The sequence below is a fragment of the Falco biarmicus genome, chromosome 1 (genome assembly GCF_023638135.1).
Source record: "Falco biarmicus isolate bFalBia1 chromosome 1, bFalBia1.pri, whole genome shotgun sequence".
Taxonomy (NCBI): Eukaryota; Metazoa; Chordata; class Aves; order Falconiformes; family Falconidae; genus Falco; species Falco biarmicus.
This window is the reverse complement of record NC_079288.1, coordinates 40,123,853-40,148,131: the sequence shown is the minus strand read 5'-3', so window position 1 is coordinate 40,148,131 and position 24,279 is coordinate 40,123,853. Positions and strand designations below refer to the sequence as shown.

The window sequence follows — 24,279 nt, the reverse complement described above, 5'->3', positions numbered from 1 at the left end:
GAAACAGACTGCTAACATGCTTAATAGTAACGTAGATAAGCACCTTGCATGTAGATGGCCTAAAACCAAGGTTAGAAATACCATTTTCATGGTTAAAACTGTAGTCTTGATACAGCTCCATAGGTCTCTCGTTCCCATTCAGACACAGGACTTCTGCAGTGGTTCTTCTAGCACAGAGGATAGACTAGTGATCCTGAGGGCCCACTGCCCACAGCCATAGGCTGAAGTTCTGTGATTTTCTCTACTTTTAATGGAGATAAATTAAAATTCCTACAGTCAAGGCAAGGACCTTGTGCCACTTTCTATAAGAGCACAGTTTAGTCCTGGTGTCTTGGGTCATGCAGTCCTCTCAGCTCTTGTGCAGTAAAGTACGTTTGAAAAGGTGCGTGCCCAGTCTGCACTGAGAGCCAGTGGCACTTGTTGCAGCACTCTGTGTATGTTTAAAGAAAGCTGGTGCTCACCCATACAAATGGAAGTGTATGGTATCCATTTCAACCTGGGACCCAAACCCCACAAGCTGTTGCATAATGACAGATCACTATACCCACAGGCAGCTCCAGCAACCAGGGAGAGAGAAGGGAGGGAGCAGTCACCTATCGAGATTCACTATTTGCTCAGACTAAAAGACTCCAGTTTACTATCCTTCCTTATTTATATGATGTCACTTTGTAAGGAAAGTTTAGACTTCAGAGCAGACAAACTCACAAATATACCCAAATAATCAAACAAGAAATAAAAGGAAGAAAGAAGAGGAAAAACATTTATAAATGTCACTGTCCAATGTCTTTTCAATTTAAATGAATTATTCAATTTAAATGAATTTAAATGATTATCTACATATATCTACAAATATCTACACGTATCTACACTGTTTGCAGATATGATTCTTTGGTTGTCTTCACTTTTTTCCTACACTGCAACTATCAAGGAAAAAAAAAAAGGTGTTTGCATAATCTTTGCAAGAAATAAATATAATAACTTCATTAAACGTTTGACCAAAGCTTTGGCACTAATCAGTTTACAGATAACAAGTCATACTGAAAACTCTGAAAGAACAGCAGCAAAGCAACAGAGCACGTCTGAGAGCCATTTCCCACTAATAACAAGCACAAGGCTATTTCACATCAACCTTTCTGAGAACATTAATTATGGTATAGTCAGACACTAAGAATCTCACAATTCACTGCAAATGTCAAATAAAATACGTATTTCTTGCGCAAGTTTTTTCATGGATCCATATATATATATATTTTTATAACAGAAAAAAAAATTACATAAAATATTCATGTTAGCCTGTATCCCTTCATAAACCCTTCCAAAAAGTTTTGGAAGCCCAAAGCCCACCGCCAGAGACAGAATAAACATTGCTATTAACACTGCCACCTGCACAAGGGAAAGATCATGTTTTAAAAGGTTTGTAGTGAAAATACACAAACATGGATGAATAGAGGACTTGGAAAAAAAAACCACGAAAAAACAACCACCCTCTTCCTTTCACAGAGTCACGTGGAAAAATCAGAAAAGTGTTCATAATACTGTATACCAACACAGCTGAAGAGCTGCTCAATACCTTCTCTGAACACAAAGGGACTGCCTTTCAGTGAGCATCTGACAAAAAAACACAAGCCAACCATTAAAAAAAAAAAAAATCACTGGAGAAACCGTGATGAACAGGCCCATCTTTTCAACAATAAGGAAAGACTACTGAAGTCAGATATTAAAGGAAAAAAAAAAGAAAAAAAAAAAGAAGAAGAAAGTACTTACCAGCATTAAGAGGGAAGATGCAGCAAGCAGGTAGATGCAGAATAGGTGCTTTGGGACTACTGCAGTTTGGGTCAGCCAAATACAAGGGGTGAGACATTCTGGGGAAAAAACCCTGAAGTTCCTCTAATAGGCACCTCTCAACAGGTGAGCTTCAAGAGCTCAGGAAAGGACGTAGGAAGGCAGTAGTGTGAGGCTGCCTGTGAAGCAGCTGATTTACAAACTATTGCTGAGAATACACAGCCTAAACTCTGCAGGTATTCACCCCACCCCCAGGCTGTTTTTAAACCTTAGCATCCGTTGCTGTGAAGCTGTAGATGGCTGCGCTCTTGGCCATGGGCTCTCCTCAACAGCTCCAGAAAATGCTGTTGTGGTTAAGCTGCCCCAGTGAACCCCAAAACTCACGAGGGGGTCAGGACCAAAGGAGAAGTGGACAGTTTGTTCTGACAGTGAAGACTCAAAGTGTTCCCTTAAGCTAAACTCTGCTTCCTCTCAGTCTCCTCGAAGAACCACCTGAGCCAACTGCGGACGAGGCCAAGCGTCTCCAAGGTAGAAGAGAGCCTTAGCATCGACACGTGCAGAATTAATTACACTCCATCCCTGTCGCCGGGGGCTGGTGCCCGTCGGTACTCACAGCTGGCCCCGCAGACCCCCCTGCTCGCTGCTAACGCTACACATCCCGCTGGGGTGGGAAACACCCGTGGCACGGCCAAAAACGGTGGCAACGGCAAATCTCCATCAGGAGACCCGGCGGGCGAGCGAGAAGGGGGCAATTTACCTCACCGCTGCCGCTTCCCCGTCCTCCCGCCGCTTCCCAGCGGCCCTACGGTCCTCCGCGCCCGGCGCACCCGTGGGGCATCCGCAAGAAGGTTAGGGAGAAGGGAGATAACGACATATGGCTTCATTTATCAAAGTGCAGCTGCAGGCCACGCCGCGACAGGGAGCACCCGTCACGTCCCGGGCCCTCACCACACGCCGCCGCTGCCCTCCCTCACGGCCCGCCAACGGGGTGGGGAGCGGGGCGAGGACCCCGGCTTCCTGCGATTGGGCTCTACAGTTGTCGATCAGGTCAAGCTGGCCTATCAGCTCACTCGTAAGGCGGGAGGAGAGGGAAAGGCGGGAAGGGGGGAGGACGGTGCCGGGGCGCGGGCGGCGCCGTTATCTGGGCCCGTAGTCGTAGTTGGCGGGCGCGCCGGCCGACGAGTACATGTTGGCGGCTGCCGCCGCCGCTGCCGCGTTCATGTGGTGGTGGTGGTGGTGATGGTGGTGGTGGTAGCTGTGCCCGCGGATGCTGGGGAGGGGGTAGGGGGCGGGCCGGCTCTTCGCCCCCAGGTAGTGGTCGTAGGCGGCGGCCGCCGCCGGCGGGTACTTGTAGGGGTGGTGGTGGAGCGGCTCTGAGGCGGTGGGCTCCAGGCGCAGTTCGTGGTGGGGCGGGCTGGGCCGGCCGCCCCCCGCGCCGCCCAACGGCACCAGCCCGCCGGCGCCGCCCGGCAGCGCGGGGCTGAGCACGCGCGACATGAGCTGCTGGTGCGCGGCCTCGGCGTGCAGCGCCGTCCCGGCGGCCGCCTCCCGCTCGAACTCCCGCCGGCTCTCGGCAGCATCTGCGGGGGCACACAGCGTCAGCACGGCCGCCCCGCGCCCCCGCGCACACACCGGCGGCGCGGAGCTAGCAAAGCCAGCCCTGCAAGCGAGGCGAGCGGCAGCGCGGCAGGCACCGCGGCGGTGGGACAGCACCTGCTTTCTGATTGGGATGCGTGGAGCTGCATTGACTGACGAGCTGGTGCACGCCTGACATTTTTGCAATTGTGTAACACTAAACAAATACAGACTTCCCTTTATTTTGCAGGCCCGGAGTGTAGTGGAAGAAAGGCCCTTGGCTGTCTTTGCAGTTGTTTGCTCTGCGTAATGGAAAAGGAGTCAATGGGCAGAGGTGCTGTTCGACCTGACTGCAGCTCCCGCATGGGAGCAGGGCGGCCCAGAATGCACTGCCGAGCTGCGTTAAAAGGGCAAAGTGAGGAGAAGCCCGTGGCCATTGCTGCATCCCTGCCCAAAAAGCTGAACTTGCCACCAAAAAGTCAGAAATGGGATGCTAAAGGAAAAGGGCAGTGTTTTTTTAAAGCAGCAGAGTTGCTTAAGCACAACAACAGTGAGTGTTTGAGACATAGGAAGAATGAATTAGACTACACAGGTGCTAGTTTTGTTTAGAAAGCAGGTGGTAGCGCTAAGCTCATTAGCAGGGGGGCTGTATCCACTGCAGGTGGCTGTGCAACAGCATGTCGAGCAAGGACAGCCCCAAGCAAGCATGCACTGAGGCTGGCTGTGCACACCAGCAGGGCCTGGGGGTCAGGCTGGCCCGGCCACCGGGTGCTCTCACCTTTCTCTGTCCCATTCTGATGGGCTGGAGAAGAGACTGGATTCCGGGATCTGGCAAAAGCACTCATGAGAGGAAGGGCCCCTGGCCTGTGATTCCTGGGCCTGGAAGGAGAAGGGGACAAGTGATACAAGCCAATCATCCAACAGAATGAGCGCTTGGAGTGTTGCTGCTATGAGTGTGGTGCCCCCTCCCCCAACTCTGTGCGCATGTTGTGCAAATGCAAGCTGGGCAGGTGCACGTGAAATTAGGTGTGAGAGTGGGGTGTAGTCACAGTCAATAAAGACACAGCCTTACCAGTCCTCAGGGTCACAGTCTCTGAATCCCTTGGCAAATGGGTTGCTAGCGATCTTCAGCTGTGTGATCTGTAAGGAGAAGCAGGAAAATGTCTCAAAGTGGCACACATGGGGCTCCCTGGCCAGACCGTGAGCATGCCACTGAGCAGGCTCTGGGAGCCAGCAATGCCTGGTGTACCAGAGAGGGCCCAGGTGGCTGGTGGAGCCAGGGCATGCTCTGTCACAGAGCACAAACATGTGCTTTCCCTCTGTTAGAAAATGTGGGCTAATACGCTATCTAATATGAGTTCAAGGTGAAGGGAGAGGCAGCCCCGGTCAGCTGCAAAAGCTGTGCAAATGCACTTGTAAGAAAATGCCACATTATATGGGTCACCACCCGAGCAGCTAAGACAAATCACTGGATAAATCATACTTATGTATTTATTTAATTCGCCGGGGAGAAGGCAGGACATTTTCTATATTTAAGCAAATCCACGGATAAAGTATGTGATTGTGAGTTTCCGGAATGGGTTGAAAAACAAACTTTAAGCCCCTCAGTGACAGTTCCAGCCTTAGAGGTCAAACTGATTGAAAGCAGGAGAGAAAGAGCAGCTGTCCAGAGCCATCAGGCAAATGCCAGCCGGGGAGGGACTCCGGAGCCCCTTAAAGGCACAGCCCTGCTCCGGCCCCGCCGCCTCCCGGGGGCGGGGTGCCGGCCCGCCCGCAGCATCCCGGGGGGACCCGGCTGGACCTGCTGGGAGCCGCTGCCGAGGGTGGCCCCGCCGCTGCTCGGGGACAGCCCGCGGGCGGCTCCAGCGGCGGCTGCGGCAGCGGCGTGGAAAAGCCCCCGCTATGAAATCCTATTTGCACTCGCGGCTGGGATTCTTGCTCTTTACATTACACTGATGCGATTTAAAGAAGCGATTGGATTAATTGCTGCCCAGAAAGCCGCACCAGATTAGGGGGAGTGGGTTGCTTTGTTTCGTTTTGTTTCGTTAACATGTAATTCCATTCTGGGGAGGAACAGAGCTGCGAGCTTAGAGAAGTAAAATCGCAGATTTATCCAAACAAATTGTGAGTGACGTTTCGCAGCGGGAAGCCTGTAGTTTCCCAACTAGCCCCAGCCTCGGGTTTACATAGGTAATGAGGTCCCCCCCGGGCGGGGGGAAGCTGGCGATGGGGCTGGAGCTCACGTCTCTTCCTCGGCAAGCAGCGATGCAGCTCTGCGCAGCTCCCCGGCTATCGGGTTCCTTGCGCTGCCCCGAAATGGGTTCAGCAGATGGGAAGGAGGGGGAGGGAGACCCCCGCCGGCCAGCCGCAGCCCGGGAGCCGGACGAAGGGGCTGAGACACCCCCGGGGCGACCCCGACCCCCGCTTTTCGTTGCCCCGAGCCCCGCGGCCGCCTCACCCGGTGGTTCTGGTAGGCAGTCACGGCTGTGAAGCGCGTCTCCTCGAAGACGAAGGTTTTGAAGTTCTCCTCTGCGTATTTCTCGCTGTCTTTCCGGGGGTCCACGTAGACCACGTGAAAACGCGGCTGGTATCTGTGCATGGAGTTCAAAATGATCTGAATGATAAAACGAGCAAGGAGACAATAATTGATCCAGGCGGAGCATGGAGAGAGGAGAGCGCAGCCCTGGCCCTGCCGGCTCCCCTGCCCGGGGGCAGCCGGGGCTGGGGCAGGAGAGGGGTGCAGAGCCCCTGGGGAGGGGTGTGGGCAGGGGCACCCCACGGGAATCGCGGCGCTGGGGCTTCCCTCTGGCACAGCCCCGTGTTTGATACCCTCCCCCGGGAACACTTACGTGCCCGTTGTCATCCAGCAAATTGTTGGTCAGTTTGAGTTTATCGAAGGAAACGATCTGCTTCATCCACTGCGCCCCTTTTGCCGGGGAGTCCGGGTGGTAATGCACCCTCCCGGGGGGTGGCAGGGTCGGCTTTGCCGGCCACCAGCCAGGAGGAGCTGTGGAAGGCGTACCTGCCGGGAGGGGAAGGCACCCTCAGCCACAGCCCGGGGGCTCCTGCCACCCTGCAGCAGCCCCACAGGATCCGGCCCGGGAGGGTCCCCCCGGCCAGGTGAGGGGCAAGTGCCGCCTCCCCCATCACTCCTGCTTCCTATGGCAAAGAGAGGCATGAGCTCTTCTCCACAGCCACACTCGGGGGGGCGGGGGGGGGGGGGGGGGGGGGGGCGGACATGACACATTTTATCACGTTGCCAATGGAACTGGTGGGAGAGAAATCTGCAGGACAAAGGAAATTTTTAGCTACCTGCACAGACTTGGGAGAGCAGCCACAAAAGATCCCACTTCCTCTAAAAAAATAGGGTGAAAGGGAGCCCTTTACACAGTAATGTTCTGGCTTTAAGTAAAGAGTTACGGAAAGTTATGTGTAGATTAATAGCAGGTCCAGAGTTTAGCAGCCTTGTTTCATTCTTTCAAAGTACATATTCAACAGTAACATTTAAAACAGAGAAACCAATCTTCTATCCACGTGTTTACTTTTAAAGCCAGTGTTTGCACAGGGGGAATTAGACACCATTGGACTCGAGCAGAAACATTACTTTTTAAAGATATACTCAATTGGATGTTATATATCCCACTTCCCTTGACAAGCAAACATTTCTAGGACGCCCTGAGAATTTGGATATCTGTCTAAATATTTATATATCGGACCCTGCGATTCCTACGCGGGCTGCCTGCTTAGCGTCCTGATCTGAAGCTAAATACATAATGCGCCTTTCACTGTCTTTAAATTAAAGGGGTTCCAAACCAGATCGCATCGCTACCTTGCGAGCCGCTGGTTTCCAAGGCCTTCCTGCGCTGCTGCTGGAAACAAGGGCAGGGTTTTGTGGCTCGGATGGCTGGGTGCCTTTCCAGAGCACAAACCCCACTCTCTTCACCCAAGCACCAAGCAGGCACGGCACAGCCCTGGGACACCCGTGAGTCCGGCACCACCAGACCACCTGCCCCAGCCAAGAGGTTACAGCACCCGAGGAGCACTGGGGGGGATTTTTGTTAGCGGGTAATGAACATTTCCCAGGTGGAGACGTGGAGCAGCAGGACAGGGAGAGCTTTTCAGGCCAGGACAAGGTGGCTCCTGCACTGCTGCCCCACAGAAACCTGCACTTCTGCCCACACCACCACCGACCTGGCCCTGGCCGCTGCGGGCATTGTGCGAGAAAGCCAAGGGGGGCCCTGTGGGTCCATGCCCTGCGCAGGTGCACTGCTCCCAGCCCCAAACTTATTGCAACGGTGTGAAACAGACCCCAGGCAGCGGGCAGCTGCATCCCACAGGGCTGAGCACCACGGGGCAGGCAGGGTATTACTTGCCGGTATCGCTTGTCATCCACAGGGACAAAATCCATGAGGAGCATGTAGTCAGCCATAGGGTCCATCCCGAATATCTTCACCTGGAAGGTGGGGAACATGCGCCTAGCAGAGAGAGGAGAGAAAGGAGAGCTGAGTGGAGGTGCAGCAGGGAGCCCTGAGGGGCCAGTGCAGGTACGAACACCCTCCCCCTCTATCCTGGGGGTGCTCACGGCCGGGTGTGGGAGTCCTGCAGCCTTCCTGGCCCTTCCTCTCCAGCTGCCCCAAAGCCCACTCAGCTGCGATGTCAGGTCCCCTTGCAGGAACCGCCAGCCAGAACAGGAGGAAAAGGCAAATGCGGCCAGGCAGCGTGGGGAGAGGGGGTGCCAGCAGCATCCTGAAGGATGAGCCGGGGCAGTGCTGTGTGGCCCCGGCCTCTCCCACCAGCTCTGGAACAGTTTGTGTTGGACACCTGAAATATCCTGCTGCAGCGGGATGCAGAGGCTGGGGGGAAATTAGCAGCACCATCGCCTTTGCCATGGGGAGACAAAACTGAAAAGAATTTCCTCCCTGTGCTTTCCCCATCCTTCCAACAGACCTGATTTGAGGCAGATGCAAAGCATTATCCTGTCTCTGCACCCACACCTGAGCTGGGGGCACAGCCCCAGGAGGCTTGAGCAGCCCGGAGGGGGGGGGGGGGGCACATCTAGAATCTCCTGTGGGCAATGTGAGGGGAGCGAGTCCCACTTTTGCAGCTTCTGCTCCCCCACAATCTGTGCCCATTTTAAAGCAGTGGTTACAGCAGCGGTTTGCTCCCTGGGGCCAGCGGACTACCTCCTGCAGCCTGGAGGGGCAAACACAGCCCCTGGCAGGCAGGGAGTAGAGGGCAACAGGGGTCTCCCAGCAAGCCCCCTCCCAGCTCCACTTCGTTGCCAGAGCCCGGTCGGGCTCACGGTCCCCGCAGCTTTGCGGGGCAAAAGGAGAGCGGCAAGGAGCCTGAAGTCCCGAGCAGGAAGGTTGGCCCCGGGGCTATCCCCACCACTCTGCTCCATGGAGGCTCCTGGAGACCCCAGGCTAAGCTAGGGACGCAGGTCCCACGCTCAGGGAGGGCACGATTCCTTCGAGGAGCTGTATTGGGGGACAGGCTAAGGGAAGGGGCCAGGGAGGCCCCCCGTGTCCCTCCCTCTCTCTGTACACACCGAGGCCCGGAGACGGGGCCTGGTCTGCGGCTCCCTGGCAGGACATGCCAAATGTAAGCCCTCGCAATGGGGCTCATCGTGGCTTCGGTTTTGGTTGATAAGTTTCTTTTCCTGAGTAGGAAACCAAGCGAGCGACAGCGGGTGGTATTTCGGGAAGGGGGTCTGCAGCCGTTGAAAAACCAAACTCCAACCACCCCCTAAAAAAACAACCCAATCAAACCTGAACATGGAGAGCCCCCCCCCCCGCCCCAGCTCATTCTTGGGGCGCACAGCCGGCTCTGCTGTGCATCTTCCCAGGGCTTTTTTGGTTGTGTGCCCTTGCTCCCCGCCGAGGGAAGGCTGCCTGCCGGGGCGATGGGGCGGGGGGACTCTGGCCCCACAACCCCTTCCAGTCCGGGCCCGGTACTGTCGGGCGGCATCAGGATCGAGCGGCTGCATCTCCCGCTCTGTAACGCTTTAGCTAACTCGGGAGGATGTTCTCAGTCGGTCCCTCTGTTATTATTATTTTTAAAGGTGTAAAAGCCCCCATTAGCTCCAGTTCCGGTGTTTCTTGTTTTAAAACTTAGTTTTAAAACAAACAGCTCGAGATGATAAGACCACCTAGACAAACAGCAGGGCCAGCCCAGAGACGCTGGGAAAGAACAGGCTTCGCAGTGCCTTCCCTGAGCTTTTTCCTGCTGATTTTACCCCGTTTTCTCCAGTTTTCACCCGCCTGTCTAGAGATTTGTCGGTGTCATAAAATAAACGAAGAGAAGGGCAAAAAAGCCCCTGATTCAAATCGAGCTGGTTCATTTCCGAGCCATTTTGGAGCAGGGCAATTGCAATCCTTTCACTGTCCCGGGAGAGTGGAGAACGTCAGATCGAAATGCTCCTGTTTGCAGAGAGTCTCCGCCTGGAGCCTGAACGACCTTTTCCGCTAAGGAAAGCAGCGCCGAGCCCGGCGCCGGGCTGAGGGGCCGCGGACGGAGTCAGTGGACTGCGCGACCCGGCGCCGGGGCAGGCACCGGCTGCGGGAAATCACGCCCGGGGTTCCGCAGCGCAGCGCCGGCTCCTCCGCCGGCCTCCGCGGTGACTTTTTGTTTTAAAAAAATTAGTAGATCGCTAATTAAAAAAAAAAAAAGCAACGGCGTATATGTAAATATATTTCATTCTTGCAGCTTCTCGACCCTCAAAACCGCTGGAGGGAGAGTGGGAGCGCACGGCCGCGGTCATCCCGGCGGGATGCACCCTCCTGTCCCGGCGGCGGCGGCGGCACAACCCGGAGCTCCAGCTGCCGCCGCCGTCTCTGCGGCTAACTGAGAGCAAGCACCGGGGGATTTGTTGATTTGTTATATTTTCTTTTCTACCCAGCTGGATCGCTTTAAATCAAGGGAAGAGAGCAGCGCCCGAGCAATGCACTCGCCCCCCCCGAAAGAAGCGTTTGCCCGGAGCCTGCGCGGGGAAAACTCCGGAGCTCTGCCTGGGCCGCCACGGCCACGGCGCTTCCCGGCGATCGCAATCAAATGCAGTAATTAACAACGCTAACTGGGGCTCCTCTTCCTCCCCCACCCCCCCGTTTTGCTCGTTTCTAACGCGGTCGCATCAGCCGCCTCCTTTGTTCCCTGGCCGCGAGCCGGGTCCCGGCCCGCCGGCGGAGCCGTGCCGCGGTGGCGGGTGCAGGGCCGCGGAGCGCCGGCATCAGCCGGGCTCGTTACTCGATAGTCGGGAAATGCAACAGTACTGGAAGACGTTTGAGGGCGCAGAATTAGGGTCTGTTTGCGTCCCCGCCGGAAGGAAAAGATCTGCCCGTGCTAAAAATCAATTTAGTTGCAGGTATTGCGCGGGACGGTTTGTTAGCTTTTACTTTTCCCGCTGTGCCGTTGCTGTCCGCGCCGGGAGCACCATGTCCTCCGCAAACGCGGATCCCAGTCCCATGCGGGATAACCGAAAGCCGAAGGCGCCCGGCGGAGCGCAGCTCCCCCGGGCCGGGCCACCCTGCCCGCCGCCCCCCGCACGCCCTCGCCTCCGGCCCGCAGGATCGCGCACTCTTCTCCGCAGCACCCGAGGCCTTCGGCTCGCAGGAGCTCGCACATTTCTCCGCGGGAGAAGCACTAGGATCGAATGACGGCAACCGGCGGGCCCAGCCGCCCCGCAGCTAGCCCTTGGTCAGCCTCGATTGTCCCCCAAACCGCGAATGCAGCCGCCCCGGCTCGCCCGGGTGCCCGCGGCCGGGGGAAGCGGCTGGAGAGCCGGGGCCGCCCGGGGGCTCCGCACTGACCTGCCGGCCTTGGTGACGATCATCTCGGTGCCCAGCTGGTTGAACTCGTCCCACAGCGCCTTCATCTCCAGCTGGACGCTGACGTTGGCCACCTTCGGGTTCTTCTTCACCGGCGCCTTGGCCGCGACGGCCGCCCCCGCGGAGCAGCCCGAGACGGTGGCCGGCCCCGCGGCGGCTCCCCCGGCGCCCTCGGGCGGCTCGGGGCCTGGGGGCGGCGGGTTGGCTCCGGCCGCCGCCGCCGCCCCGCCGAAGGGATAGCCGTGCTGGGGCTGGGGCGGCGGGTGCGGGTGCTGCTGAGCCGTGCAGGGCTCGTAGTGCGGCGGCTCATGCTGTCCGTACGGGTCCCCCGGGGAGGGGGAGAGGTGGTACCCCCCGGAGGCGTTCAGGCTGCTCAGGCTGTTGGCCGTGAAAGCTGCAACATCGCAAAAATGGGACAGCTGGGTGAGCCAGGGGCTGGAGATAGCTGAAATCATTCCAAAAACAGGCGGTCAGGGCTCCGCTCCGGCTCCCGCTTTCCCCCCAGCTCCGCACCGCTCCGCGCCGCGCCGGCTCCGCGGGGTGCCCTCCGCCTCCTCTGCCCCGCGCCCAGCCCAGCGGGGCGCCTCCCCCTTTCCGCTTTGCTTGGCCCCAGCCCCGCTCCCCCCGGGGCAGGCGGGGAGCTCGCTGCTCCCGCTGCCTGCCTGCCTCGGCTCTTTTCTTTTTTTTTCCTTCTTTTTTTTTTTTTTTTCTTCTTTGCAAATCCGAGAGATCTGCCAAGAGCCGCGGTGCAGAGCCCGTGCTATCTCTGCAGAAGGCCTCCTTCGCTGCAAACGATTTGGGACAAAGCAAACTCCCGCCTACCCTCACCATCACCCCCACCCCCCCCCAAAAAAAAGAGGGGGGGGGACACACTCAAAGAAAGAAACCAGTTCTTATTTCCGTGTAGCTAGGGTGCTGCAGGTAGCGTCCCTAGCTCTGGGGCGCGGGGCCGTGGCTGACAGGGGAAGGCGGATCTGGTTTAGCAATCCCCCCTTCTTTCCATCCGCGGGCGAGGGAGGGGGAACACACGGGGACCAGAGGAAAGCTCTGGGGCCGCGCCGAGGAGCACCGGGACGGTCCCGGCTGCGCAGCCCTCGGCCTCCAGCTTGAGCGGGCCCTGCCGCGCATGACAGGCCGCCTCGGGGAACAGACGGCTCCTTGGGATCCCCTCCGGTGCTGAAAGGCTCCTCAGGGTCCTGGGAGGCTCTTGACTTATTTCGACCGCGGCCCCCAGGCCGGAGAGGGGCTGCAAGAGCCGGCAGGAGCCGAGCCCTGGCCTGCTGCTGCGCTGGGCACGGCTGGTGCTGTCGGAGGATGCTCCAGCACCTCCAAGGAGACGCGGGTCCAAGCGGCGAAGCCGTCGGAAGCCGCCACCGGGGCACGGCAGAGCCTTTTATTCTCCAAGGGAGGGCTGCGGGGTGCCGGGCGCGCCGGGGGACACGGCGAAACCCCCTCCGACCGCTGCCGCGGGCAGGCCGCGCTCCGTGCGCTCCCTCCGGCCCGGCCGCCGGGCCGGCACGCGTGAAAACACTCCGAGACCCGGTGGCCGGGGGGTCCCGTCCCCGCAGTCCTGCGGGGCCGAGCACGGCGCTCACCTTCCATGTCCCTGGTGACAGTGCTGAAGTGCATCTTCTGCGGGCGGCAGCGGGGGCGGGCGGGCGCGCTGCGGCTGCCGCGGCGCTCCTCCAGCGCTCCCTTCCCTGCTTGCTCGGCGGCGGCGGCGACTGAAATCAGAGAGGCGATACTGAAAGCATTTGCCTTGGGAGACAGAGGGCTGTTTTCGTCCATAGGGGAGACACCAATGCAGGAGCAGCAGCCGCGGCAGCCTCCCACCACGAGCCCCCCCTCCCACCCCCTCACTCCCCTCCTTTCTATCGCACCATCCAGGGAGGTGCGAGCGAGACCCCCCCCTCCTTCCAGACAGGGGGGTGTGGGAAGCTTAAAAAAAAAAAAAACCTGCAACAATAAACAGCCCAAACTCTGTGCCCCCCCTCCTCGGGAAGGGCGTTGGGGAGCAAGAAACTTCCCCGCGCCCCTTTGCAGCCAGCGCCGAGCGCCGCAACGGCCGGATCGAGCCCTGTCAGCCACAGGGGACCGCGGGTAGGGGTGGGGGGATAAATAAATAACCCCACGAATTTCTTCCCTGGGTTTTCAGTTTCTCAACCCCCAACTTCGTTCCCTGTGATTTATTAATTTATTTTCTCTCTCTTCCCTTCCCCCCAACACCACCTCCTGCTTCTGCCCCCCCGTCCCTTCCTTTTCTCCTGCACGTAGGGAAAGTGGCTCCCTTATAGGCGCTTTCCCCCATTCAGTGGCTGGGAGGCGTCACATGGAAGCCGGGGGTGTTTGCCTGCAGAAGCGGCGGCGGCGGCGGCGAAAGCGAAGTGAAACTCCTGCCGAGACGGTGTCAAAGGGCCGGGGAGGCCCTTCCCCGCCTCCCGGGCACAGCGAGCGGCCGACGGGGAGGGATGGGATGTGCTGCGGGGCGGGCGGAGGGGCCGGCGGTGTCAATCACGGCGGCGGGAGCCGGCCGACGGGAAGGGAAGAGCCGAGCTCAGCCGAGCCGAGCCCGGCGTCACGCTGCGGATGTCCGGCACCGAGAGGGGGTGATTGCTCCCTTCCTCCAGCCCGCAGCCACGGCGGGGCTGCGAGCTGCCCGCTCCGGCCGCGGGGGCTCAGCGACTGCGGGGACTGGCAGCCCGGGCCGCCGCGGCAGGAGAGGGCCGGGCACGTCGGGGTGCGCTGCAGGCGCAGGTACCGCCGGGCGCCGCAGGGGACCGGGGTGGGAATCCCCAGCCGCGGGCCACCAAGCCCCCAAAGCACCCGCCGGCATTCGAGCGTTTCCTTCTCCAAAAAAAGCGGAGAAAACGGAAAGTAACCGGCGGGGCGGCAGGCGAGCCCTTGACCGGCCCGGCGTGAGAGCCCGCTCCGTCGGCAGCACCTGCACGGCCCGCCTGGGCCGGGGGCCGCGCTCCCCCGGCCGCCGGGGACGGCCGTCCCGGTTCCCCTCCCTGCCCCAGCGAGGGCGATGGGCTACTCACCGCCCGGCACCGGCCCCTCGGAGCGCTGCGGCGTTCCCCGGGCCCTTCCTCCGCATCGGCGCGGGGCGAGGCGACGCGCCCGCCCCGCGGGCCCAGCCCGGCTCCGGCCCCGGCCCCAGTCCTGGTCCCGGTCCCAGCCCCGGTGCTGGTCCCTCCGGGAGAGTGGCTGCACCAAGGTCCCGGGGGGAATGCCCCGACGGGGCGGGAGGAGCCCGTAGGGCGCGCCGGTGGCTACCGCCGCGATGGGGGTTGCATAACCCGAGCGATGCGCGGAGAGCCGGAGTGAGCAAGCGGGTTATATATAGCTGCCCTGTCTGTAGCCTGCGGGGCTTGATTCTTCTGTTGAAATATTATCTTTGGATGTGGTAAAAATATTTGCAGAGAAAAATCTAGACTACTCTTACATATTTGAGCATATGTTCCTGCAGCTAACGGCATAAGGGCAGAGCGTGACACGATCGGTGTTTTGTTTCTTTGCTGCTGCTGCCAGCTTGGTTCCCGGCCGGGGCAGTTTCTGCCCCCAGCTCAGGGACACGCCACGGGGAAGAGTGTCTCGGTGCTGACCCGCGCTGCTTACCTGGCGGCACTGCAAAGAGGAGGGGAAGGGATTTCGTTAGGGCACCTCGGGGCAAGATCGGAGGAAAGCGAGGAGCCGCGGCTGCAAGCTGCAAAGCCGCCTCCGGGAGCTCAACAGCTGATGCAAGCGGGACGTGGGGCGCCAGCCCCTTCCCCGAGGTGTGCCCGGCTCTGGGCAGCCTCTGCGCTGAGAGGGAAGAAAATACCCCCCACCCCTGGAAATTAAGCAAACCCCCGAAACCAAAGCCTTAGCAGAGTCGGGGAGCTCGGGGTTGCTGTCTGTGCCTTGCTTGCCCGCACCGTTTCCCAGGTTTATCCCTTTCTCCTTCCCTGTTCCTTAGGTATAGCCCCAGCTGGAAGCGGCGCCACGTCGGGGAAAGCCCGGGCGCGGACGGGCCCCTCGGCCTGCGCGCCCGCCCAGCGGGGTCGGGGGGGAGCGGTCTCTGCCGGGGGTACGGGACCCGCCGGGAACCATTGCCAGTCGGCTCCCGCGCGGCAGCGGAGCAGGTGCCCCGCTGAGCCAGGGGCTGCACCCCCCAAATCCCTGAGAGAAGCCCCCGCGGCCCCGCTCCCGCGGCCCGCGTCCGGCCTCGCAGGGCTCCCCCACGCGTGAGCGGTGGCCGGGCGGAGCTGAGACGACAGGAGGGCGAAACCGCCCGGCTCCCCCGCGACGCTGGAAGCCCGCAGCGGCACAGCAAACCCGAGGGAGCGGGCGGCACGGCGCTGTGCCGCAAACGGGGTCCTCCCCTCTCCTGCACCCCCAAAGAGGGCCTAAACCCGGAGGCCGCGTTTGACAGGCGTCTCGTCCAGCACCGCGGGCGCTTGTCCCGCTCCCCAGGCGCTCCGCATCGCCGGTGCGCTGCAAAGCGCATCCAGCCTCGACGAGGGGTTACTAACCCCGCCGTTAGCGGTGCTGCTCTGCCCCCGGCTCTGCCGTCGTCCCTGGACCGGGGGAGGTGCGGGGCAGGGAATGGATCGAGCCCGGCCGCTGTCGGAGGGATACCAGGCAGAGGGCGAGGGGGGTTCTCTGCCTCCCCCAGCTCACACCTCGCTTGAGCTGGTGGGAGGGGAGGTCGGGGTTGTCCCGCCGCTTCTCCGCCGGGAACCGCTCTGCTCTGCGGAAAGGCTGAGAGCTCGCCGCGGAATAAGGGCAGGACCTGCCCAAGGGCATACTGCTGCTTCGCCCCGAAACTCTCGGGCCCCGGCCGTGCAAAAGCCCGTGGCGGCACCGAGGAAAGCAACGCGTTGCAATGACTCTCGCGTCCCCCCCGACGGTAGCCCCCAGCCCCGGCGCGGCCCCCGGAGCCCCAGCCCGGCCTCTCCGCCGCTCCACCATCTTTCCCGGCCCCGGCGAGGCTTCTGCCCGCAGCAGGTATCCGCTGCCGCCCCGTCCCCCGTTTGGGCCCCGCGATCCCCCAGACCTTTCAGGCGAGGCGGGGGGGACAGAACGGGCTCCCCCGCAGGGATCTCCCCGCCGGCACCGCTCCCCACAGGCCGGGCCAGGTGCCCCCGGGCCGCTCCAGTGCCGGGGCCGTGCTCACACCGAGCCGAGGTGCTCGGGCCCCCCCGCGCCCCTGAGCCTAGGCTGTGCTGCAGGTGTACCGCGGCCCCGACGGGCTCTCCCCGCGCCCCCGGGGCCCGGCTGGGTCACAGCCCCACCGCCCGCCGCCTTCCCTCCGTCTGCCCTTTGCACTCACCCCTCTGCCCGCATCTCTCCTCTCGTCCCTCCCGCGATCCCTCCTTTCTGCCCGCTCTCCCGGCCCCTGCCCGGCCCCGCCGTCCCTCCCGCCCCCCAAGCCCTGCGACCCGACGGGCCCCCAGCGAGCCCGGGCTGCGGGTGGGTGGGGGGGGCATAGACTCTGCAGGGGAGCTGGGGGCGGCCCCGCACGGCCCGGCCCGGGCTTGGCACGGCAGCCCCGGCTCCCCGGTAAGCCGGTGGGCAGCAAATAATTAGCGGGGGGACAGCGGCAGCCACCCGGGGCTGGGGCCACGCAGGGCCGGGGGGTCTGTCACCGCACTCCGCGCACACGTCCGCACATGCTTATTTCTCCGCACACTTCCCAGGTGAACAGCGCTGCGGCGGGGAGCCCGGGGCTGGTCCCCACGGCCGGGCCGGGCGGGGGGAGCCCCGCGGCCCCCGCGCTTCCCCGCCCGCCGCGGCAGCACCGCCCGGGCGCTGACAGCGATGGAAGGGAACGGGGCGGGAGAGGCTAACGCTGCCGGTAGCGATGGAAGGGAACGGGGCGGGAAAGGCTAACGCTGCCGGTAGCGATGCTGCCGGCCGAACAATAATAATTTGTAGAGGTTCAGCTAACGGGAGCCGCGGACATTTACGGATTCGTTGTAAGGCGGGAGAGAAAAAGGAGAGCGGGAGATCTCGGCAGGTGAAAAAAGCCTGCAGTTCCCGCGGGTCCCGGGAAAAACGGGGATTTTCTGGCGTTTAATTTGAGACCGTTATCGATAAGTACTGTTATTATAATTACACTCACCCTCGTTATTACTCCGACTACGGCGACTATTAGTATTATTGTGCAACTGACGTTTGAACGATAGGAACCGAAATCAACGAATCCATCTAACAAATCCAAAAATCCAATGTGTTAACCAAGTTTCACCGAGAAAGACAGACAGAAAGACAGAAAGTAGGGCAAGGCATACAGAAATAAAGAACGAAAGAAAGAAAAACCAAAGAAACAGACAGAAAGACCGAAAAGGAAAGAAAGGAAGAAAGACGGAAAAGAGAAGAAAGGTTAGAAAAAAAAGAAAGAAAAAGAAAGAAAAGAATGGACAGACAAAGAAAGAAAGAAAGAAAGAAAGAAATAGAAAGAAAGAAAAAGAAAGAAAGAAAGAAAGAAAGAAAGAAAGAAAGAAAAAGAAAGAATGAAAGAAAAAGAAAGAAAAAAGAAAGAAAGATAAATAAATAAATAAAGGAAAGAAAGAAAGAAAGAAAAAAAGAAAAAAAGAAAAAAGAAAGAAAGAAAAATAAATAAATAAAGGAAAGAAAGAAAGAAAGGAAGAAAGAAAGAAAAAAAGAAAAACCAAAAAGAAAGAAAGAAAAGACAGAAAGAGTAAGCAAAAAGAAAGACAGCAAAGACATGGGAAGGGCGGCGGGACCGGTCAGGACCGAGGAACCAAAAGCAAGGCGGGGAGGCAGCGCGGGGGGCGGCCGCGCTCCGCCGGGGCAGCTGTGCCCACCCGCTCTCCCGCAGCTGGGGCGGGCTGGGCTGGGCTGCGGGTGCCTGCACCACGGCCCGGTGCCAGCCGGCGCCCCTCGGGGCTCATCCCCCACTGCAGCTCGCCGGCTTCTCCGGGGCGCCCCGACCCCGCTCGCTCTCGTTGCGCGACCCCCAGAGCCCCCGCACCCGTCCCCAGCCGCTCCCCTCCGGTCGCCGGGACGTCCGAGCGCCGGCGGCGGGTGGCACTGCCCCGGCCCGGCCGGCGCTGAGCGGGGGCTGGAACCGTCCCGTCCCGTCCCATCCCGTCCCGTTCCGTCCGGCGGCAGGTGCGCGGCCCCGCGGAGAGCGGCTCGTCCCCCTGCGGCCACGGCCTCAGGGACGCGCGGGGCGGCCGGGACCGGGCACCTGAGGCCGCGTCGGGAGCGGCTCCTTCCCGGGCCGCCGCCGTCGGGGTCCGCGGCTCCGCACGGCAGCCGCGCTGTGCTCCGCCGGTGGGCGCATTTGGGGCTCGGGAAGGGGGGAAGGGAAGGGATGAGAAGGAAAGGGACGAGAAGAGAAGAGGAGAGAAAATAAGAGGAGGGGAGAGAAGAAAAAAAATGAAGGAAAAGAAAAGAAAGGAAGGAAGAGGAAAAGGAAAAGGAAAAGGAAAAGGAAAGGAAGGGAAGGGAAGGGAAGGAAAGGAAAGGAAAGGAAAGGAAAGGAAAGGAAAGGAAAGGAAAGGAAAGGAAAGGAAAGGAAGACAGAGGGAAAGAAAGAAATAAACAAAGAGGAGTGAAAGAGAGGGAGAAAATGAAAAAGAACAGAAGAGGGAGAAAGAAAAAAGGAACAAATGAAAGAAAAAGAACAGAGATAAACACCTTGCAGAAGAAAGAATCCAATAGTAAATAATTATCATTATAACCAGCACTCATGAACAACAAACATTTTCTGGCTAACAGGGACAGCGATGTGCCTGGGAAAGCTGGGTCTGGTGGGGCTCTGTGGGCTGCCTGACCCTGCAGACAGGCACGGTGGGCAGCCCGTGGCTGTAGGTGGGGCTCTGCTGGGCCCAGGGGCGTAGGGATGGGCTCCCGCGCCCCCCCCCACCCCGGCTCGCACTTGCCAGCCTTGCCTCCATGTTATTTGCCATGGGGATTTTGGGCTGGTTTTATGGGGTTACTTCCCCGCAGATCCCAATGTAGAGATCATGCACAGAGAAATTCTCAGAAATAAAACTGTCAGCCTCTCTCCCCCAGCACACAGCCGGTGGGATTTCTCCCTTTCCCCCTCTTTTTGACTTTCCTTCCCGCCCCCCCCCCCCCCTTTTTTTTTTTCCCTTCCCCTGACAACTGCTCGTGCTTCTCCACTGTGATATCCATGCTCTCCTGCAGTGCAGCTGCCCTGTGTGGCCCACAGTTTGGGGCTGTGAAGTCTTTGGGACCTTGCCCAGCCCCGGTGTGAAGAGCTCCCTTGGGAGCTCCAACATGGCCTGGGTAAGGGAACCTAGTGGTTAGGGTCATTGCCTGGGGCTCCCCCCAGGAGCCCACCCCAGCTCAGCTAGTTTTGCCTGCACCAGAAGCTGTCTCTAAAACCAGTCACTCTGTCACTCCTGTCCTCATTATCTGTACTGGTCTGTACTGGGGTGCTTCTCTGCTGTCTGGGGCTGACGCACACGTCTGCCACTTCATATATGTGAGCAAATTTGTGCCCGTCCCCTCTGGCCTGACCCTTTCCTCACTTGCACCCCGGCTCCAGCAAGGAGGGGGAACCCAGCTGCCTGCGCTCCCTGAGCACGCATGGAAACAGGGCTGCAGCTACAGTGGAACGAGGCACTTTAAGTTTGAAAGTAGGACCCTTCCTTCCCCAGCACTGAGGTTCCAAAAATGGGTCAGTTGAAGTGTTTCCTAATTGCAGCACAAGTTTGGGGAAGAGCGGTGAGGAGCCCTGCAGAGTGCAGGAGGACACTGCCACTGCGCTGCATGTGAAGGGAAAGCAGCTGCCTCACTGCTGCTTGCTAGATCCTTTCTGTGGAGCAAGAGTCGTTTCCAAGCCATCCACTTGCAACCAAGTTGCTAGAGGGAAGGGCAGGCATTTCTCCATGACTCGGTTGTGGTCGTTGCACCGAGGGTTTATATTCACTCAGTCCCACAGCAGCATCCTGTGCAGACATTTATTTTGGCTAAAGGCAACCCGGTTCTCCTGTGGATGCAGTCACTGAGGCCTGACCCACACAGGCGCCGTGCGCCCACGGAGCCGCTGCGGCCATGCAGCTTGGCTGTGCGGGAGTTGGCTGCCACTCGGTGGGGCCTGGGTGGTGCCACCCCGCACGGGGCTGCAGTTAGATGGGCACAGTCCTCCATGGAGGGACATTACAGAGCTCAGTCACTGTCAGGACACGAGGTGTTCCCCAAAGCTCCCTGCCTGCTGTTGCTGTAGACCGTCCTGTAAGGATTTTTAACTTGTGAGGAGTTATTCCTTTTTCTGTTAGGCCAGTAAAATACCCCTGACATTCCTTGTCATTCCACATTGTCCCCTGTCACAGCAAAGAACAGATCAACATCACTTGTTCTGGAGCTCATATGTTTTCATGGGGTTTTGGTGTAGCAGATGATGTTATATATTAACCACTAACACAACACAGTATGTTAGCACAAACAAATTAACACAAACAATAAACTGCAGGGCTTAGCATGCTAAGGGGAGGCTGTACAACCTACAGGGCTCCCATTGGGATAAATCGCCTCCCTGCGTTGCCGGGTATTTCATCAGACATGTTGCAAACTTAACCCAAACACCATAAGGAACGGAAGCTTCAGCCGACGTCAGCTGCTTCTTCAAATCCAATCCAGCATAAAAACTGACTAACTCCATCCCAGAGATTTTTCTTCTTGCGTCAATGCTGGAGCTGTACCCTCTGGAACGCATCCAGCTGAGAGGCACTGGGCTCTGCACTGTCACCCAGGGCAGCTTGTGCATGTTAAAGTCATACGGGAGAGTGCAGCCTCTAAGAGCAGAAACCAGACCTGAAGATGAATCCAGGACTCTTCCTGGAGCCCGTGTTTGTTCACAAAAAAGCAGCGTTGCTTCCACCAGCCTGCTCCACTACTTTCTCTTCTCCCTTCTTCTCCTTCTCACTTTACCCCCTTGTGGATGTGCCTGTTCTCAGGGGATTTTGTAACCTGTGGGTTGTTCTCAGCTCCATTTGCTATTTCCTTGTGCTCTGGGGGACACCTTGCCCCTTTTGGGAGCATTGTCATGGGGCAGGTGAGGCAGGAGTGGTGGTCCCTTCTGCCTGATTGCAGACCTGCACCCATACTACTGACAGCACATCCCTCTCCCCAGGCACAAGGAATCTGAGGATTTCAGGACATTGCTCTGGCTCCTGCTTTAACCACCCCATCAACAAAGGCAGACACCTTGCTGAAGGTGCTGAGGTCAGGCAGATTGTCTCTGCTGGAGATCAAGGTTGCTGGTGGCCAGCCACTATGGTCAGGGCCTGCCAGGCACAGAGAGCGGCTGGATGGGTAGCCAGCCCTGCCCGCAGGTGCGACATGCTCTGCACCCTGTGTGCTTCTGCCTGCGGAGTCCTGGCTGGAGATCTGGTACCCCTTAACAGGCATCTCATGGAAAAGGAGTGGCAGGGACTTCACCAAACACCAGGAAGCCCTTACAAAAGGCTTTACAAATTTTGCACAAGCCCTGTTAAAGGCAATGGTGTGTTACTAAACTAAATAAGCATAATGAAGCAGAGCAGAGTGGGGCAAGGCTCAGTGCTCCCAGTCCTGCCTCTGTGATGCCTCAGACAAGCTCAACACGGGGTGCCCAGGGTCGCTCAGCACATTTAAATCCCTTTGCTAGTTGTATCTCAATGTCCTGTGCAAGCAACAGTGATGATGTTTAGTCAACTTGGGAAAGCTGTTTGGCTTTGAAAAGGATCCAGGATAATCTTGGCTTAGATTTTTGTAGAATCTCTTTATTGTATTTTTAGGATTTGTTGTATAAAATAACACTGCACCATTTCTAGCTTTTTTCTGATGACATCTTAGTTTGCTCTTGTTCCTCCTACTCATTAATCCCATTTCCCCCTTTTTAGTTCATATGCCAGCCTGGAACTGGTCAGGAGTCCACATTCCCATGGATTTTTTACATTTCTTGTGATTCTCTCAAAGAGTATTTCTAATGAAAAAGAGTATTTGAATCTAACCTGTTCTCACACACGTGGCTGATGCATGAGGAACACCCTCCTTCTTGCCCTACTGGGCTCAGAGACAGGGTTGGAACAGACATGTGAAGGTGCACAGCCAGACTCCCCAGAGATGAGAAGCAGCACAGCTGTTCGCTTCCTCATGGCTTTTGCTGGAGAAAACCTGGCCCTGATGAAGCCAATAGTGGGACCCCTATCATCTGAGGAAGGCACATGTGTAAGGGAACCCGTAACACCCCCAGGGCCCAAGCTGTGATGGCCACGGGCTCTGTGGGGCCCCCAGCTGCCACTGGCCCTGGAGATGAGGTCTCTCCACCTCCGCCACGCACAGCTCACTGCGGTCCACAGGCGCTTCCCATCCCCGCAAATAGCACACACCAACTGGCACAGAGGGGTGGTTCTGTTTCGGGAACTGCCAATGCTCATGCCTTCCTCTGCGGAATTAGCACAAGGACAGATTAAAGAAAGCCAGTTTCCTTTCTCATCAAATCAAGTCCTTCTGGGGCAAACAAAGCCATGAGCGCAGCGCTCTTGTCCTCCCGTGATCTTGTGGTTTGCTCTGGCTGGAAGAGGCAGCTTTGGAAAACCCGAGCCCATTTCCTGCTCTGTGTGCTGCAGTGTATATCCTCGCCTCAGCCCTGGAAACGCTTTGATGGATATTATTAGGCCCGGAAAGCATTTGGAACTCCTTTCTTCCGTACAAGCTAACCAAACTGCTACGGGATGAAAAAGGGGCAAATTGGAAGGGTCTGTGGATGCTGTCAGAAGGCTGCCTCGCTTAGGGAGCCCAAGTTGCACTGCTGCCTGCGTTAGGGACCAGACCAAAGCAGCTGTTGGGCCAGGGTCGCTGCCAGCCCCCAGGGAGAAGGGACATGTCTTCTATACCCTCCTGTCAAGAGACAGAGCTGTGATGGGTCACCACCAAACTGATGCCAGCAAAGCCTGGCCTCTCCTGGCTGCATCCAGCCCCATGCAAGGCACCTTAACCTCTTCTTAAATCCATATACCAGGTCCAGCAGATCCCATCCCTTTCTCCAGCCCACTCATATCCACACCTACAAGCGAGGGGGACCAGCCTTTTGCCCCTCTTGGCCATTGCCCACCCCAGGTCTGTGTGCCCACATGCTTGCTCAGCCCTTTAGTCATTGGGGGCAGGAATCTCTCACTGCTTTGAATGGGAAAGTGGCTGAAAAGGAAAGCCAAGCAAAACCTTCACTTTGCGAGGGACTGGAGCTCTGATTGGTGTTTTGCCACTAACACAGTCAAGAAATGACATTGCGGAAATATCGGGGAGCGAACAGCACTTGTGGTTATTGGTGAAATCCCATATTAGTAGAAAGGTCTGGTAAATGGAAGCAGGAGTCGCTCTGACTACAGCATCTGTTGGATGTGGAGAGTGGTTATGACTCTCTCCAAATACAATGCACATGTACTGGGGAAAATGACTGCTACAATAACAGGAATAAATCTTAATAGAGACTTGGGTGATAACAGACACCATAGGGGAGTTATCAAAATGAAAAACATATGGCAGCGTCTCTGCCAGACCTGCATGGAAACCCCTTGGAAGGGCTAGCAGACTTTGTACCTGAGAAAGAAAAAAGAGCAGGGGAGGCAGTGACAGGGGAATGGGGCTGCAGGAACAAGATAAATCCTGTCATCGTACCCTGCTGAGAAGCTAGAGCATCAGGGGTTTGGTGTCAGCATCCTGCTGCCTGTCTCCCTTCTGCACAAGCCTGGGTCTAAAAGCAGCCTGATTTAACAGACTCTTCCCCACTCCCTCAGGTTTGGCAAGGCAAAAAGCTGCAAGTCACACTGGACAGGGGCCATTATTGACTGTGTTCAAACAAGACCTTGACCTGGATTGCTTATTAGCATGAGATCCCATTTTCTCTGTCTTTTGGCAGCAAGCAGGGCAAGGCTGGAAGAGAAGGAATAGTGGAGGAGCAAACTCAGGGCCCAGGGAAGTTCAGGCACAGCCCTGGGCTGCAAGGGCAGGATGGATTTGTTTTCCTGCAGTTATAGGAGTTACAAACTGAGCCCAGACTTCATGGTATGGCAAAGAACAAGCAAACGGGAAGCTTGGCTGGAACTGACAGTTTCTTGGCAGGAAACAGAGAGAG

General features: G+C 58.1%; 1 protein-coding gene across 1 annotated transcript; it reads right to left on the bottom strand.

The window, feature by feature from the left end:
• Positions 1 to 733: 733 nt before the first annotated feature.
• On the bottom strand, positions 734 to 13,015 carry TBX1 (T-box transcription factor 1). Its single transcript, XM_056353697.1, is given in 9 exon segments — positions 734 to 3,362; positions 4,136 to 4,236; positions 4,430 to 4,497; positions 5,816 to 5,971; positions 6,207 to 6,323; positions 6,325 to 6,379; positions 7,731 to 7,832; positions 11,163 to 11,574; positions 12,776 to 13,015. Coding segments are annotated over 9 exon segments (1,647 nt in total). The 5' UTR covers positions 12,969 to 13,015; the 3' UTR covers positions 734 to 2,919.
• Between the last annotated feature and the right edge of the window lie 11,264 nt (positions 13,016 to 24,279).